Genomic DNA, 14,615 nt, shown 5'->3' on the forward strand with positions numbered 1-14,615 from the left:
AAACCGTACCCCAGTGTATTATAAAGTGTGTGTCACACCTGTCCTGACTTGGTCTTTTAGGAAAGAAAGACTCTCGACTCCATTCGTGGTGAAGAGTATACTTGTACTAAAAGCCAAGTGGATTATAGTAAAGCAAAACCAGAACTGAGATTTAGGCGTCATAATTCCCCGCTTAACTTTTTGTTCATCCCGCTCCTCCCCTTGCAATACCTCATTGTCCAATTAGATTTGAATAAATTGTTTTGGGAATGATCTCTACTACAACAGGCTAGTTGGTGAGCCATTATATTCCATTCCCAGGCTTTGACCTTGGGCTGGTGTGATGATGATACTGGAAGGTACGATGAGCAGTCACCCCCTTCCCACAGCTCCCTCCCCCCATAGTTTATGGCAGGCTGGCAGCAGGCAAGGCAAAGCTGAAGCATACAGTGGCAGCTCTGATACTATGGAGCAGTTTTATGCTTCCATAGTTCTTTCCAAGTCCTTACCAACAGTAGTCATAGAAGCAATCTGTATTTTCTTCCATGTAGCATATTCCATTTCTATGTATTTCTGCTTTCCCTGGTTTCATGTCTGGGTGAGTTTGTGAATATATTTGCACTAGGGGAGAACTAGGTAAGCTCTGGTCTGGGTCAGTGACAATGGGATAATCACTAGCTTTCTTAGCTGCATCTCCCAAAAGGATGTGCTGGGCAGATGGCTTTGGATTTCTTTTTCTCTGTAGCCTCTCATAAAACCAGTCCTGTCATGCCCCTGTCGGAGTCGAAGACAAACAGCTGACAGGGAGTGGGAGTGTGGCTCCGTTGGCTGTGGAGGAAACTGGGGAAGGGCAAAGTCCGGCTGGGCAGAGCAGGGAAAAGGTAGAACAAGAGAGAAGGAGCTCAGAGGAAGACCCAGGCCCACCCCCTCTTCATCCTAGGGCATACAGGGAGGAACGGAGAAGTGAGCAACGTGGGTTGCATGGTTTACAGGGGAGGAAAGGGCCCTGATTCCCTTCATTAGCCACAGCTGGGAAGAGAGTGTAAAATAAATGCATGCTGAGTGCGGCAGCTGCTGGGAGCAAATGTGAGTTTATCTTGTGTTGACACTGATTATCTGTGCTCCTGGCATCTTCCCAACCATGTTAAGTTATTGACATGCCTTCATGTCTAGAAGTCTTCCTCCTGCCCTGCCAGACCAATTACCTCATTTTGCCTTGATTGGATTTATAGTTACAGTTCTTGTTGACCACATTTTTGACTTGATTCTCTGCAGCCAAAGGCTGCTCCTGGGAGAGTTTTTCTCTAGCCAGAAGGTAACCAGGACATTGGGGGCAAAGTTGGAGCTAATGAAGGGACTCCTACAGATTATCTGACTGTGTTGCCTTTGTGCCATGCCCCGGATCATCACAAGACCCATTTTTGAACTGAATCAATCTTTCACAATCTCCCCACACATACATGCCAAATCTTGCCCTCGTTCTATTCTGGTTTGGGAGAATTATCCTGCGGATGGAAAAAGCTATGTTCTTAGAACTCAAAGCATTGTTAGAAACCTCAAATACCCATTTTATGGTCTGTTTCTGTTGCTTCTGTCAGGGAAGGATTTCGAACTCTTTTTAGCAGGACTACCAGGTTCTGTAACAGCTTTGTTCCTTATGCCATTATCTGATAAACTCACAAGATTAGTTATTGTCACCATGTACATGTATACATCCAGACTAGACTATGTTGTTTCTCTGTCTTATAATATATGTGGGTATTTGCATAATTTTGTATTTGTTTATGTATTTGTTTATTTATTGTGTAATGTTCATCTGGTGTGTATTGGAGGTGATGACCCTTTGAGAGCTGTATGCAACGAAATTTCATTTTAATGTATGCCGCCGATTCGTGTACATTCAGTGACAATAAGTCTAAGTCGGAAAAAAAAAGTTTAAAGGAAATTCTGAGTCCCTTTCCCTAATTCCTTTCCAAATTCCATTGGGTTGGAAAGAATAAAAAGACGCCAATAAAGAAAAATATTTGCAGCTCAGGATTGAAATGAGGGGTCCTTGGTGCTCTCTGAGCTTGCTTGGTTTCTTGCAGACGTTTCATTACCCAAACTAGGTAACATCATTGGGATAATCAGGATAAAGAGGTTCATCCAGCTTGCCCTGGACTTTGTTCCTATTCCCCCCACCCCATCCCCTTTTTAAAGTAACAACAACGAAAGCTAATTCATAAGCCAAATGAGCAGGGGGAAAAAATAATCAACGGATGCACCATGGATGCCGGAGAGCTTCAGTGGGTTAAAAACAGCATGTTTGAATAGCTGACTCACCATTTCCTTGTTGGCTGGTCCTGAGGCAACATAATGCATAATGCACTGAACTGATAGCCCTAGTGTAAACACAGAAGTCAGCCCGTTAAGTAACTGAAATGAAATAACTATGATAAATGCAGCTGACTGTTTGCATGGGAATTGTCAGGGGTAAGTATGTGGACTCTGTGGGTTATTTCACCTCAAGGAAAATAACATGCAAAAGCAGAATCTATACTTTGATATCCTGACTGAACCAGTAGCTTCAGAAACACCTGTAAAGAGACAGAAAGAAGAAAGAAGAGAGAGGGAGTGAGTAAGTGAGAAAGGGAGAGAGAGGGTTTATGAAATGAAGTATACCTCTTCTTAAATGTGCAATGAAAACATTTGTCAAGCATCCAGCTTTGAAATTCAGCTGCCAACATTCTTGTATAAATATTAGGAACTTAGATAGCTTATTTGTAGAAAAAAAAACAGTCTGGTAAATGAAATGAAGGCAAAATATCTACAGTCATGCTTTGGTGGCCATTTTGAATCCTACAGGACATTAGGAAATTAACCCTTCTTTCCATGAGAATGATTCATAATAAATGAAACTAATAATATATTTTTAAAAATCACAGAACTGTATCTCACATGTATCACAGGTGAAAGCCTCCGCAGCCCGTGGAAGGGGAAATGGCTCCCCACCATGGTGCAGGAGACTGACTAGGCCTCCCACCCAGCAACCGGGCAGAAAACCAGTTACTAAAATTTTTGAAGCCCACCCCTGATCAGGAGGATGAAATGGTCGGGTACTGACCATTGAGACTGGATGGTGGGGAAATGGAACTGTATCTCACTTATTTTGGCCATGACATGTGGGGGAATTCACTGGAGAAAGCAATTATAATTGGAAGAGTTAGCATTAAAAGGAAACCAGGCAGGGGTGGGATTCTACCAGTTTGCACCTATTCGCTAGAACCGGTTGTTAACATTCTAAGCAGTTCAGAGAACCAGTTGTTAGAATAAATTACTAGCCTAATCCTGTAAGGAAGGCAGGAAGGAAACATTCTGGTATTGCTTACAGAAACTGCCTCTCCGTTAACCCTTATTACATTCTTGGCAGGACTGGACTTCCTGTCTCAGGAACTTCTCTGGAGTTATTTTCCCTCCTTTGCTGGTACTTTGCTTGTGTGGAGTGATCATTCAAAGTTACAATGGCACTGAAAAAAGTGACGTATGACCATTTTTCACACTTACGACTGTTGCAGCATCCCTACAGTCATGAGAGGCCAGGCAATGAGATGCATGCCTCGATGTGAGTGATATTGAGTTGGCCATGCTCAGCCAATAACATGACCACCAAGCCATGTCCACCCAGTCACATGACCACTAAGCCACGCCCACAGAACCGGTTGTTAAAAATTTTGAATCCCACCCCTGAAACCAGGCCACCAAACACACTGGTTGGACATCATCAAAGCTAATACTAGCAACAGCCGAGAGCAACACAAAAAATATTGGAAGTTGTAGAGAGACCTGGCCCATAGAAACTCTAAGAGTCAGATAGGAGTGACTGGATAGTATCATAATCAATATATCAAAAATGTTAATATAAATGCATTCAAAATACTGAGTTAATGACTTTCAAAATACCGAGACCTTTCTATGATAGTTAAATCCAAGGAGGAGATTCTTGGAGGGAAGGACCAATCAAAAAAGTTAAGATACTACATGAAACTGATGGGCATGTGCTTAAGATCATTCCTGGAAATAGCCCTTGGCTATATCAGCTGATATAAAAAAAAAATTTCTACTAATAATATTGAATATTATTTTGATGTGTTCCATCTGGTCATATCCACGTATATGAGTGTTGCTTGGGTTGTTATAAGACTGTTTAGCAATAAGGAAATAATTGGATGGGTAGAATCGATATGGCATTCCCTTCTTCAGTTCAATTTCCAACTAAATACAATCCAACTACACTTTCCTCCTTAATATTTCCAACCTTGGTATTCCAGCCTCCAACCACAAGCAGTGCATCTTGCTTGCATGTTCTGTCAATTTCAAGTTGAACTTGGTCATAAAATCATCAACCTCCTTGGTCATAAAATCATCAACCTCCTAGATGATCATCATATTAAAGGATTGTCCATGGAGTCTGATTGATATTATTTGGTTGTTTGTCAAACTCTGTTCATACTATACCTTCTGAATTATGAAAACAAAATTGTTTCTTCTTTGTTTTTCATGCCTAGAATACTTGCTTTATCTGGGCAGGTGAGATGACATCACACTTTAGGTGACCCTGGTGGGATTGTATAATCTTGGCATACATACCTGACATTCTTGCTTATCCTTCCCAGGAGTAGCATTGCCCTCTCCCACCACAAGGAGGCAGTGGAGCAGAATGTGGGGAAAACATTTTTCAAGGTATTAAATTAAAAATAAGGTCAATGTTTTTTTTAAATGTAATTGAATTGTATTTCATTTTGAGGATGAAGAAGAAACTAAAACATTCACTAGAAACACTAGATCCATAAATCAGAAAGAGGATCTATGTAAAATGGTTTTGCCAGAAGGTGGGTAGATTATCTTTCATGTTGACAATAGTTACCCAAAGCAGCATGAATCAGAAAAAAAAAAAGCTGAACTCCAGCATAAATAGGTATTTCCAGATGATGGCATGATTGCTATTTTCATGCGGTAACCCAAACTTTTTCCATATACCACTTGATTATGCTAATGATCAAGACTGTTTTAAAAGAGAAATACATAATTGATAGAAGTTAGATAGAATAAAAGCAGTAGCCAAGAGAAGAAATAGGACTCCTCTATGTCATTGTGGCTTCACATTTCCCTGATGTAAATAATGAAAGATACCCCAACAATTAAGCCCATGCAAAATTGGTCTTCTACAAACTCCACAGGAAGAAATCCATATTTATAATTTATCTCCTACTGTTCTCCTTTTTAAATTCTGATGGCAATTCTTTTTTTCCTGAAATTTGAAAATAACCCATCATTGTCTTAAGCCTAGCATCTTCATAAATGATTTAGATGAGAGCATAGAAGGAGAAGTGATCAAATTTACAGATGACACCAAGCTGGAGGGAATAGCTAACAAGATAGACCCAAGATTCAGAAGCATGTTAACATACAAATACTGGCTCTTAACCAAGAAAATGCAATTCAGTGGTGAGAAAAGTAAATTAAGGTAAGAAAAATCAAATGCAATGGTATGGAATAGGTGGTATTGGCTCAACCAGTAGTAACTATGAGAGGGATCTAGATGTCCTAGTAGACTACCATTTGAGTATGAGTCAGCAATATGCTACAGCTACCAAAAAAGTCAATGAAGTTCTAGGCTGCATCAACAGAGGGATAGTATCAAGGTCACATGAGGTGATAGTACTACTTTATACTTCACTGGTGAGGCCACGCTTGGAATACTTCATCCAGTCCTCATCACCACAATACAAAAAAAGATGCTGGGATGTTAGAAAGAGTACAGATAAGAACAACAAAGATGATAAGGAATCTGGAAACTAAACTATACAATGAATAGGTGAGAGAACTGGATATGTCTAGTCTAACAAAGAGAAGGACAAGCATCATTGACATGATAGCAGTCTTCCAGTACTTGAGGAACTGTCACAGAAGGTGTGTGTGTGTGTGTGTGTGTGTGTGTGTGTGTGTGAACCTATTCTCCAAAGCATCTAAGGGAAGGCCAAAAAGTAATAGGTAGAAGATCATTAAAGAGAGATCCAACCTAGAACTAAGGAGAAATTTCCTGACAGTGGGAACAATTAACTGATGGAAGGGCTTGCCTCCAGAAATTGTGGATACTCCATCACTGGAGCTTTTCAAGAACAGATTGAACAAATATTTGTCCAGAATGGTATAAGGACTCCTGCTTGAGCAAGAGGTTAGATTAGAAGACCTTCAAGTTCTCTTCCAACTTTGTTGTTCTATATTTTATGTACCCTCTCTTCTTATCCTTCCCTCCCAGTTCTGGAGCAATGTTTATAGTTATAGCCATGTGTTTAACTTCTTAGTAAAAACAATTGTTTCCTGGAAATCTCTGCTCTTTTTTTCTCTTTGTTTTCTACAAAGGTTTTTCAAGGGCACACCACCACCTTGTCTAAAAATCAATGCAAAGTTATACATGCTGTGCTCCTTTGTATTTGGAAAACATATTGGTTGTTGGCTCACTTCTATTGGGTAAACAGTTGTTGCTCTCCAGAGAATAAAACCAGGATCACCACAGGAAACAGTTCACATTTTACATTTTTAAAATTACATCCCAAAGCCTGCAAGGGCTTTTACTTAGCCTCTATAGTAGACCAAGAAAGAAGTGCCTGAACTTTGATTTTATATTTTAAGGAACAAACAAACAATAGTGAGAAGCAACATTATGATTTCTCTAACTTGCCAGGCATTTCTCTGAATGTTTTCTTTGCACTGTCAGGAAAAGCGCAGCACGCTCTTCCGTGCCTTCTTCCAAAAGCAATGTATGTGATATCCCAAATTAACTATAGGCTGGCTAACTCAAGTTTGCTTCTCTTTTCACGGCAATTTCTGTGAAGATCAATAGCTCCAGATTGCAGCCGAAGAGTCCGCCATTCATCTAACTAAAGTGCAGTGTCATAAGTACCTTTGACCTTAATGGATAAGGAATTGTCTCTGGTGGACAGCGGCAAGTTTTTCAATAGAAACAATGATTTCCAATTACCAGTCACTGATGCAACACAGAAAGCGTCAGCCCACAAGATAACGTGCATCATCGCTGGGTGTCTGCAATGTGTCACATCTGGATTTGTGTAGATAAATCCACACATCACTGCCACATTGGAAATCTTATTGAGCTTATAATTGAAATTTGCTAGTGTGAAGCAAGTCCCTGCCTGCATGAAAAATTGCATTTCTTCTTATGTAATAAGGAAAATAAAGAAACCCTCAAGCTGAGTTTGACTCCTGGTGACTGCATTCATGCAGCTTTCTTTTCCGGGTTACAGAACTGGTTTGCCTCTGCCTTCCTCCAGGAAATTATTACAATGTAATATAATAATATAAACATTTGATTTGTGGGAAAGGGAAGATTTTCAGCATTCCTCAAAGAACTCTCTGAAGTTATAGGTCACACATTTCTTAACCTAGAAATAAAGTTGTACTTTTTTCCTTGGCCTAACATCATGAGAGCAATATTATATATTGGGACATGCAAGTCTGACAGTTGCCAAAGAGAATGTGGGAGCTCTGTGGTCACGGCTACCCCATCTGAGCAAATTATTAATCCTTTACTTAGAATCTTGAAGCAAACTTCTAGGCCCATACTCATTTAATAGTAAGATAGACAGCATATATATTTAATAATAAATAAGTAGTAAATAAAATGCCATTTTTTTCATCCAAAGAACATTTCATAGCTGTGCTTATTTTAGAGATGCATATTAATTTTTAACCCGGTAGGAGCTGGTTTGTTACTTTTACTTCTTACTGTATTTGATTTTTATTTATTATTGCTGTATTCCTGTATAAAGAAATTTGCAAATGTTTACAAATCCTTATTAGAAAAAGAAAAACTGAATAAAATTGTTTTATTCTTAAACAACAACAACAAAATTCCTCCCTGAAATATCTCTGTAAAGGGTTGTTTTTCTATTACCCTAAAATTCCACTTCAACCTGACGCTAAAAACTGCCTGAAACAAATGTGAATTATCAATAATTTTCTGAATAGGATACAAGTCTAAATTCAAGCACTTGTTTTAAACACCTTGAGTGCTCTGTCAAAACAAAACAAAATGCCAATTTATGAAATGAAGAAAATTGAACATAAAGAGTCCTGTTAGACTGATAGCACTTACACAAATCAAACAGCTTTTTTTTAACACACTCTATTTAGGCCAGGATGAAAGAAACATCTGAAGATATCTGTTCTCTCAGAAGAAAGGCAGCTGGGATGTTGATAAGAAATTTCTGTATTTATTCTTCTCCCTGCACCATTTTTATTTGTGCCTGTGCCTATGTGATGAACTAAGAGCAGAAAATATCATAATGTACAGATCTCCAAGGAATAGAAAATCATTTTCTGGCTGTTCCAGTGAAATCAATTGAAGCAAATTAAATGAAGTGGAACAGAGATGATAACACACGGAAATAAATATGGTGTACTTAGGGCTATGCCAAACAGGCCACCATTTTTGTTAGTTGGTGGATTGATGTTGTTAATACCCATTCAGACAAGTAAACAGGGAGGCAGTGAACTCCTTTTTAGTCCTTTTATGTTCAAGTGGGCTAGCCAAACATGTCTTTGGAGTGCTTGAATTGGAAGATGCTTAAATTTAGGCGTTGGTTTCAGTGGCCAAGTTGACTGCTTCCCAGGAATCTATCTCATGGATGATATTTAGGTTTGGATCTGTTCCTCAGTTACAGTGTACCAGCTTATATGTGAGTGTTCAAAACATCATGCTTCAATGACATCTCAGTATACTTTACAGAGGTATCAAACTCACGGCCCGCAGGCTGGATGTGTCATGCACTGACCATGCCCACCCCAGTTTAGCGAAGGTAGAAAAGTGGTAATATGTCACATGATGAAAAACGTGACATTGCGAGTTTGACACCTATCCTCTACAGCCAGGGTGTCCCACCTTGGCAATTTTAAGATCTGTAGACTTCAATTCCCAGAATTCCCCAGCCAGATTGGCTTGTGTAGGCAAAACCAAACAATAATAAAAATAAACAGATAAGTGTTCAGTGGATTAATGGGGAACAATAATTATGTGCTCTTTCACAAAAACACAGGAAACTCGAAAATGCCACCAAAATAAAATCAAAAGAAGTGCTAAAGCACCTGGAGAGCTTGATAGAAAAAGACATTTTTGCAGGTTTGAAAAACTTTCAAGAAACTAGAAAGCCAGTTTCTGGACAAAACTAAAATATCCAGATCTTTTAAAATGAGAGATAAAAATAGTCACTGCTACTGATGAAAGGATGGTTTTAGGTTGGGGGGAAAAGTAGAAGACAACTGCCTGATTTGTGCCAAATAGCTATAAAGCTTTGTGTTTTGGAGTTGTTTACATTATTTCTTTGGCTTGTTTATTTGCTGGTATTCATGTGGTGGCTCTTATAATAAAGTGATGAAATACAAAGCCTTACAATAAAGCATAATAAAAATTGAGCTACCTTTCCATTTTCAGAAAAAGTAAAGGAAAAAAAATCAATCCTATCCTATCATACAGAAATGTTAAAAGCATTAAATTCAAATACTGAACTCGTGTATGAAAACAATAAAGTCAAAGATCAAAGTATGGAGTTGTTATAGCAACTGTCATTCCAAGAATATATCTGAATACAGCAACTCAAAATACACAAAAAGAATAAATTAGGGGGAAAAAACTTGGGGAGATAAATTGATATTACTCAGTCTATAGAGAATTTAGTTAGTTGTTCAAGCAAGTTTCTCAATATGAACTTTTATGAAGAAGTTAATTCACCTTCCTTATTTTCTATCATTGGTTTTCTTTGTGGCCACAGAGGTTCTCAAAGATAACTTTTTAAAGATAGGCAGAAGTATAATCATTTTTAGGATTAATAAAATATGTTTAAATACAATTCCTCCTTCTCCTTATAGATTGGATTCAGAAGCATTCTGGCAATTGAATTTCTCCCATTTGCTGAAAAATCCACACGAAAATATTCCCATTTCATCCAGGGGTGGGATTCAACCAGTGTAACAACCGGTTTGGTGAGTGTGTGCTTTGCGTGCGCAGCATTTGAAAGCTGTCCTTTTTTGGCTCTAAAACTTACCTTCTGCTGCAGCTCCGGAGAGTGAAACAGCTGAGGCGTGTCAATCCACCATGCCGCGCAAATCAGAAGGGCTTCAAAACATGGAAATAAAGGACAAACTAGGGCAGAGGCAGGTCAGTTGGGGCCAACTAATTGTCAGAACTACCCGCTGAATCCCACCCCTGATTTCATCTCTGCTTAAAAGTATCCAGAAAATGTACATGAACCACCTCACTGGGGAATTATTTCCATTCTCAAGATGCTCCAACTCTATTATCCTAGGACTATTATTATAATTCAGTTGAAATTTGTCTTACTATAACTTAAAATTCATATTCTGAATATTCACTTTAGAACAATTGAGAACTGATCTTGACGTTCCACTCTGTGATTTCTTTTCAAATATTTAAAGAGTGCCAACATAAATTTCTTCAGTCTTATCAAAGGGTTATCACTTTCAATCTCCTTCAATCTCTCTTTGTAAGTTTCTAACCCTCTGATCACCCACATTGCATAATGGACTCCGAGGATGACCTTGGGAGACAGAAGGCAAAGCCTCAGCCTAGGTAAAAATCAGGCAAAAGGCATCTCAGGCCTGAAAAGGAAAGAGATCAGAGGAAACATCTCTGAAGGACTCACCTTAGTTTTATGGAAACTAAATAAAAAAAGTAAAAATAAAAAAGGGGCAAAGGGCTTTCAAACTTGCAAGATTGTGTTACTGTATTCCTAACAATAAAGGTAACGTTAGTACTTATGGTTTGTGCTTCTTACCTGGATTACCTTGAAAGATTAACACGTCTTACCACTACAAAATAAAGGGCATGAATGAATGAAATTATTTTTCATTAGTTGGAAATGACATATCTGTTGATGCAACTTAAAGTTTCATTTGCTATTTTTGCAGCTACATCACACTGCTGGCTCATATTCAGTTTGCAGCCTAGGACTATTCCAATATCATAAGTGTTAGATCGGGCAAGGAGAGACTCGAGACCAGTGTGACTTTTCAGCTCTTTATTTAATGTATAGATCTGTCCAAGATCTCGGAGCTGCGGCAGCCCTTCATATAAGGATTGCTCGCGGCTCGCGAGCCAATGACAGGTCTTTGAATCTCCCGCGATCGGTCCGGCCAATCGCGGTTGATTCATAGCAAACCAATCACTGCAGTTTAGTTAACCAATCGTATTGCGGTATGTGTGAACCAATCAGAAAATAGTATTTGAAGTATGTTAATACAGAACAATAAGTACTAGTGTTAATACAATACTAAGATCTGGGCAATTGATTTTAGTTTTCTATGAAATAATTTTACATAATTTTGTCTATTATAATTTATTATTTTGTTCTCGATTGATTAATCAATTTACATTCTTTTAAATTTCATACCTGTTTTATAGTGCCTTATTTCTATTTTTATCTTTTAAAACAGTGCATGCTACATTGTCTGAAAATATGATAAACATTTGCTCCCTCTTTTCATTCAAGAGTTAATAAAAATGCTGAAGAGTCTAGAACTCAACACTAAATCTTGTGGAAATCACTTGATATATTACTTTAGTTTGATGAAGAACCATTTGTATGCATATTTTCAAGCCAACCATGTTCCCCCTGATTTGTCATGTTATCCAGTCCACATTTAACTAGGTTGCTAATCAGAAAGTCATGAGAAGTTTCATTAACTGGTTTCCAAAATAACAATTTATAATGTGTAAAGCATTCTTCCAATCTAATGACAAAAATATCCACTTTAAATGAGTTAAGATTTATCTGGCAAAATTTGTTCTAATAAATACATGCTGACTTCTTTATTAATTTTCACTCAATGAATAATTAGTATTTGAGAGTGATGAGCAGTTTAGAAATGTGATAGATGATAGATGATAGATAGATAGATAGATAGATAGATAGATAGATAGATAGATAGATAGATAGACAGATATATGTTTTTAAAATGCTTCAGATGGACCATATCATAAGGTCTATTCCATCTACCATCCAGAATGGCTGGGAGACAGAATAAATATAATTTGGGTAAATTATGGTCCATTGTAGTCAGCCGGATGTTTAGACTGGATTTGGTATTTTTGTCCACTTTGCATTGACAGATGTTGCTTGATGGTGTTAAAGATATCGTCACAGGATGTTCGAAGTAAACAATTGCAATTGACCAATGGTGATTGTGTCAATGCCAATGGTGTTCTAGTGGTATTCCAGTTATTATTATTATTATTATTATTATTATTATTATTATTATTATTATTATTATTATTATTATTATTATTATTATTATTATACACAAAAAACAACAGTGTACCCAGCAAATGAGATAACTATGCTGGGTTTTGTATCACAAATCACTAGTCGAATACTTCCCAAGCATTTAGGACTTTGTCATGTATTGGCGGATTATGCAAGCAGATCCCAGTAAGGTGGCCTTCTGTAGCTGACCAATGGTGATTTTGTCAGCGCCAATTGTTTTCAAGGGCTTGCCTAGGTCTTTAGGCACAGCACCCAATGTGCCGAGTACCACTGGAACCACCTGCACTGATTTATGCCAGAGTCTCTGCAGTTCGATTCTCAAGTCCTGATATCTGGTGATTTTTTCAAGTTGTTTCTTGTCGATTCTGCTGTCACCAGGTATGGAAATGTCGATGATCCACACTTTTTTCTTCTCCACAACCATGATATCCAGGGTGTTGTGTTCCAAAACTTTATCAGTCTGTATTCGGAAGTCCCACAGTAGTTTTGCATGCTCATTTTGAACACTTTTTCAGGCTTATGATCCCACCAGTTCTTTTGCTACAGTCGTTGGTAGTTGTGATACAAATTCCAGTGGACCATCTGAGCGACTGTGTTGTGACGTTGTTTGTAGTCAATCTGAGTGATTGTCTTACAACAGATCAGTATGTGATGGATGGTTTCATCCGCTTCTTTGCAGAGTCTGCATTTGGGGTGATCAGCAGATTTTTTTATTCTGGTTTTGATTACATTCGTTCTGATGGCTTGTTCTTGGGCTGCAAAAATCAGGCCTTCAGTCTCTTTCTTCAGTGTTCTGCTAGTCAGCCATAACCAGGTCTTTTCCTTATCTACTTTTCCTTGGATCTTTTCAAGGAACTGTCCATGCAGTGCTTTGTTATACCAGCTGTCAGCCCGAGTTTGCATTGCTGTTTTCCTATATTGATCCTTGGTTTGCTGCACATTGAGCAGCTTCCTCTTGTTGACCTCCATCAAAGTTGGTTCAACACTGTCTTTCACATAATCTGCCAGAGCATGTTTCTCTTCTTCGACTGTCTGCTTCACTTGCAAAAGTTCTCTGCCCCCTGCTTTTCTGAGCAAATATAGCCTGTCAATGTCACTACGCAGGTGCAGCACATACTGTATGGTCATCAGTTTTCTCGTTTTCCTATCCAGGCCATCCAGCTCTGCCTGTGTCCAGTTTACGATCACAGCAGTATATCTGATGACGGGTATGGCCCAGGTATTTATTATTATTATTATTATTATTATTATTATTATTATTATTATTATTATTATTATTATTATTATTATTATTATTATTATTATTATTATTATTATTATTATTATTATTATTATTATTATTATAGAATCTTCCAAGTACTGATATCAATAGTGTTCAAGTGGTATTCCAGTTATTATTATTATTCTAGAATCTTCCAAGTACTGATATCATGAATGCTTAGAGTTTGTTTTACGGAAGAATGGTTGTTTTCCAATCATCTCACAGGGAAGGGAAGAGAAGGGAAGGGAAAGGAAGCTTTATTAAATCATCATCTGCATATAGCTGGCATATATATCAGCATTTTCATGTGACTAATAGTAACTAAATGGTATAAATTTTTGAGGCCTTTTTTTAAATTAAAACCCCCCACAAAGTTTTATAATTCATAAAAAGTGATAAGCAGGTCCCTGCTGCTGCTCTTCCTTCTTTATTGGCCTAAATCTCTACAATGGATTTTTTTTTTCCTTAAAAAGAAGGAGAAAGAGGAAAAATGATTCAATAAACTACAGGATTAAAATATTCTATCATCCTTTGCAACAAGGATGTAAGTCAAGTCTCGAGACGCTCTCTTATACCATAGCCGATACATTTCATGGTTGGGGATTATAATCATTTTTTATTATTTTGGAAAGTTTCCATATTCACTTTGTCTGCATGAACAGCTGTCAGTATTCAATCAATCAATCAATCAATTTTATTTTGGTCATAAACCAGCATGAAACTAATAATTCTACAATTACACTAAAATAGGAATACAAATATAGTTGTCTTGCTAGAATAAAACAAGGTAGAGGTAAAATTATGAAAGTAAAATTACATAGTATAGGTATTAAAAAACAAAAGCACCCTGTAAAAGTGGAATTAAATTTTATAATGAATAATTTAAATACTATGACATAATTATAAAAGGACATAAGCAATATTTGAATTTCGAAAACACTATGTCTGTGTAAGCCCATGCTAACTAATGCGTGCTGAAGCTCTGCTAGGGAGTGGAATGGAATTAAGACTATTATGTTTCAGCCAATTATAACAAA

General features: G+C 37.6%; 1 protein-coding gene across 1 annotated transcript; it reads right to left on the reverse strand.

Moving 5' to 3' along the window:
* Positions 1-10,615: 10,615 nt before the first annotated feature.
* Positions 10,616-13,500, reverse strand: LOC148132459 (uncharacterized). Its single transcript, XM_087954224.1, is given in 3 exon segments — positions 10,616-10,653; positions 12,847-12,952; positions 12,954-13,500. Coding segments are annotated over 3 exon segments (636 nt in total). The 5' UTR covers positions 13,446-13,500.
* Between the last annotated feature and the right edge of the window lie 1,115 nt (positions 13,501-14,615).

This window comes from Notechis scutatus, chromosome 2 (genome assembly GCF_049901735.1).
Source record: "Notechis scutatus isolate UNSWTSFEM ecotype Mainland chromosome 2, rNotScu1.2, whole genome shotgun sequence".
Classification (NCBI taxonomy): Eukaryota; Metazoa; Chordata; class Lepidosauria; order Squamata; family Elapidae; genus Notechis; species Notechis scutatus.